A 3,690-nucleotide genomic window follows, 5' to 3' on the forward strand; every position below is an offset into this window, starting at 1 on the left:
ACGTTATCAGCGCGTCACGTGAATTCGTCGAGTGTTAATATAATCCTTTGAATCTAGTAGAAAATAAGAAACTAGTTACTTTTAATTACAAATTGTAATTTACGTTGTAAACTTCAAAAAAGTATCATTTTTATCGCTACACGTCTTTCGTCTAGCGCAGAATGTCAAGGCTATCGCACGGTGTCACGACACATGCTGTTCTGCACACCTCTCCTGAATTACGAGTCCCTTGATTGACACAGTATGTTGTCGTAGATAAGGTAATTGGTTAAAAACATATTTCTTATAATATTACCGTGGTTAATTTGTGGTTTATATATATAAACCACAAATTAAATAGATTAGCCTTATAGTAAGTACACATATGAATAGTTATATTTTCGAACTAATTTATCATACCGATCTTTAATTTCTTTTTTTATTTCTTACGTAATTCAAGTTTAAGGGGGATTCCATCTAAAACGCCTTGTATAACATTAAGCCGAGGATTCATGATTAATTTTCTCTTGGATTTCTCTGATGGTACCACTGAGAACTTGTGTAACACAGCGGCAAGTCCAGCTAGAGACTGCATTTGACCTAGACGAGCGCCTGCAACAATAACATAAAATTAGAAACTGGTTGATTATTCGCTAATAGCTTTTGAGCAGGCCAATTGGTTGGAAAAAACCTTCGTTAGATATTGTTCTTCTAGGCATCAATTTTAATTATTGCATTACGATTTCGAGATTACCTTATAGTCATTATAATTGAAGATATTATATAGGAGTATATTAAAAATATTTGGGTTTCATGGAATGACTGGTATTTAAATCGTTGAAACTGATAGTTTTTAGATGAATGTTAGTTATCATGGTAGGAAATAAAGGGGTACGGTGACTCCATAAAATACGATTTGATCGCCTACAAGGAAGTTTACACCTGGCTGAGGTTGTCGTTGCAAAATTGATATGTATTCGAATTTTAAAATTCGCAATACCTAAGCAATTTTTATTATGAGAACGCTCTCATTATGTTTCATAACATATACAGTTCACTAGACATGATCGACAGTTTATTGTCCTACAAATTGTTGAAACTAATGATTACAAAATCGCCTGTTTGAAATCCAGAAGTGGAAATAGGTCAGCAATGTTTACATACAGATAATAAAACTTTACTTGTTATTCAAACAATGTTACTGTAGGTAAAAATACAACAATATATGTGTAAATTTCTGTTCGTCAATTCTGCGTGCATGTTTGTTGAGAGTTATTTTTAATTTCTCTCATGCACTAAAACCGACAGTAACTGATAACTCATTATCGAAACCGGCGTTTAAAAATAAATATATGTTAATTATTAACCGAGATTTTACAATTGTTCGAAGTAAGTTTTGTTTTCCGTTAAATTCCGTATTATTGATAACAATTAAATCGAGGACTTAGACACGACACAATAACAATTTAATCGAGTCTGTAGCACTAAAGAATAGCGTAGAATTCTATAAGTGATAAAATGAAGAATCCGATCATAGAAGATTACGTCCCACAAATAAGCAAACAAGTTTTAACCCTTAATATGAGAAGAGATAAGATTTGTATTATAAAATTCGCTAATCGCTTGAACAGTATGTCATATTTGGAAAAATATATTTTGGTTAGTATGTAATCCTTTTATTAAAGATTGCTATCGAATTTTACTTAACTTTTAACAAATAAACTGGCGATTTTACCTGTATAGGTTTACTAAGTAATACAATAAATATAAATAGTAAAAAAATAGATACCTATACACGCTCGCGGACCTTCTCCAAAGGGCATATAAACATATTTGTTGATTTCATTCGTTGATATATTTGCAAATCTTTCTGGATCGAAAACTTGTGGATTTTCAAAGTACAGTGGATCATTTTGCAATGCTTGTGTAGGAATTAATATTTTTACACCAGGGTCTATGGTGACTCCAAGTTTAGAAATTGTATATTCGTTAGCACATATTCTATTCAAGTTACCCACAGGCGGTAAAATTCTCATCGCTTCTTTAAATGCCATTTCTAAGTATGTCATTTCTGCAACCGCCTCATAACATAAACGATTGTTATACTTTAAAAGCACCCGGTCAATCTCATCTTGTACCTTTTCCTGTACATCTATATTGAACGCAAGTTCATGTAATGTATAACTAGTACTTGACGAAGATGTTTCAAAACCAGCTCCAAAAAATACAAATATTTGGGCAATGAGGCACGACAAGTCCATTTCTAGTTCGATCTGCTTAGGGGAACCGTCTGGATTTCGATGTTCGATAGAATCACCTACAATTTTACCCTTCCCAGCTAAATCCAACACGAGATCGACGAAATCGTTTCTTCCAGAAGGCTTAAAATTTCGTTGTTCAAAAATTTTCATCATAATGCTAGTGAATGTTTTTTCTAAATTCTTATCAGAGATGCGGATGAACTTTTTTGTTCCCGGAAAGATGTCGAATAGCATAAACAGGAAAACATCCCTCAGTGAATGATTAAATATCTTCTTTCCTAATTTTCTAAAAAAAGAATTTTCATTGTTTATTGTATCCATTTCAATGCCAAAGCCACAACTTCCTATAAATTCTGTTGAGAAACGCGCCATAAGTTCGCGCACATCGCACTCTCCACCTGCAGCTATAATTTCCTTTCCAACATGTTCAAGTTTCTCTGTACACTTCACTATAAGAGGAAACATGTTTTTTAATTTAGAGGTAGTAAACGCTGGAGTCAGCCTTTGCCTCAATAATTTCCAAAAGTCACCATCAGCGTGGAAAATGTTTTTGAATAGTGGCTCTAATTTGGTATTTCTACTCAAGCCACGTGAGTGGAAGTACGCGAAGTCTACGCTCAAAATATCACGAACAATATCTGGATCCCTGATGATCAACTCAGGAGTTGGTCCCCGAAAGTATCCGACCACTTTCTCTTCTGGATACTTGTTGTAAATTCCAGTAGAAACCTCAGCTAATCCTTTAATTCCAAAAAATGTTTTAAAATGATTTCCGAATATTGGCAAGGGTGTTTCATATTTAATATTCCTTTTTTTCCAATAATCATAATTCCGTGTCGTATACAGATAGATGAAAATAAGTATTAATATTGTTAATATCAAAAGCATCTTTATGCCCCGAAGTATGAAATACAAATGATATAAAGTTTGCAATTATTTATTTATAAATTATCGACTCATTACAAAATGTAATTACTTATGTAAATGTAACATGATAAATTCTTTTAGTGAAGTAATTTTATGTCAATAAGTAACTTGTTCGTTTATATCGTATAAATGTACAAGTTTGTTATTATTAAGCGTTAAGTTACGTCCGCTTGTTCTTGATATAAAATTAATGCCAAAATTACAAATATCATTGATATGGAAAATTCACATAATTTAATTATATTGTATTCTTGTAATAATAATTATTATTTTATACAAACAGGGAATAAGTCTGCTGTTGCTGATGGCATTAAGTAAAAGTCAGTTTACCTCGGTAGTATCAAACCAAATGTGGATAGAAAGCTAGGGCAACGTGCGTTCAATTTAGAACCGGTAATATAGGTAATCTTGTATTAAGTAATGTGCCTTACTAATTTACAAATTAAATAGTATTTGCGAATTAAAGACATTTACAGTAGTCAAAACTCCTGACTTCCACGCGTATAAGGTGCTCTGATCCGGT

General features: G+C 32.6%; 1 protein-coding gene across 1 annotated transcript; it reads right to left on the bottom strand.

Annotated features, from left to right (window-relative positions):
* Positions 1-350: 350 nt before the first annotated feature.
* On the bottom strand, positions 351-3,141 carry LOC124530383 (cytochrome P450 6B5-like). Its single transcript, XM_047104537.1, has 2 exons — positions 1,769-3,141; positions 351-591 (listed from the first exon to the last, which is right to left on the bottom strand). The coding sequence occupies exons 1-2, from the start codon at positions 3,126-3,128 to the stop codon at positions 419-421; spliced, it is 1,533 nt and encodes a 510-aa protein (XP_046960493.1). The 5' UTR covers positions 3,129-3,141; the 3' UTR covers positions 351-418.
* Positions 3,142-3,690: the final 549 nt, after the last annotated feature.

This window comes from Vanessa cardui, chromosome 6 (genome assembly GCF_905220365.1).
Source record: "Vanessa cardui chromosome 6, ilVanCard2.1, whole genome shotgun sequence".
Taxonomy (NCBI): Eukaryota; Metazoa; Arthropoda; class Insecta; order Lepidoptera; family Nymphalidae; genus Vanessa; species Vanessa cardui.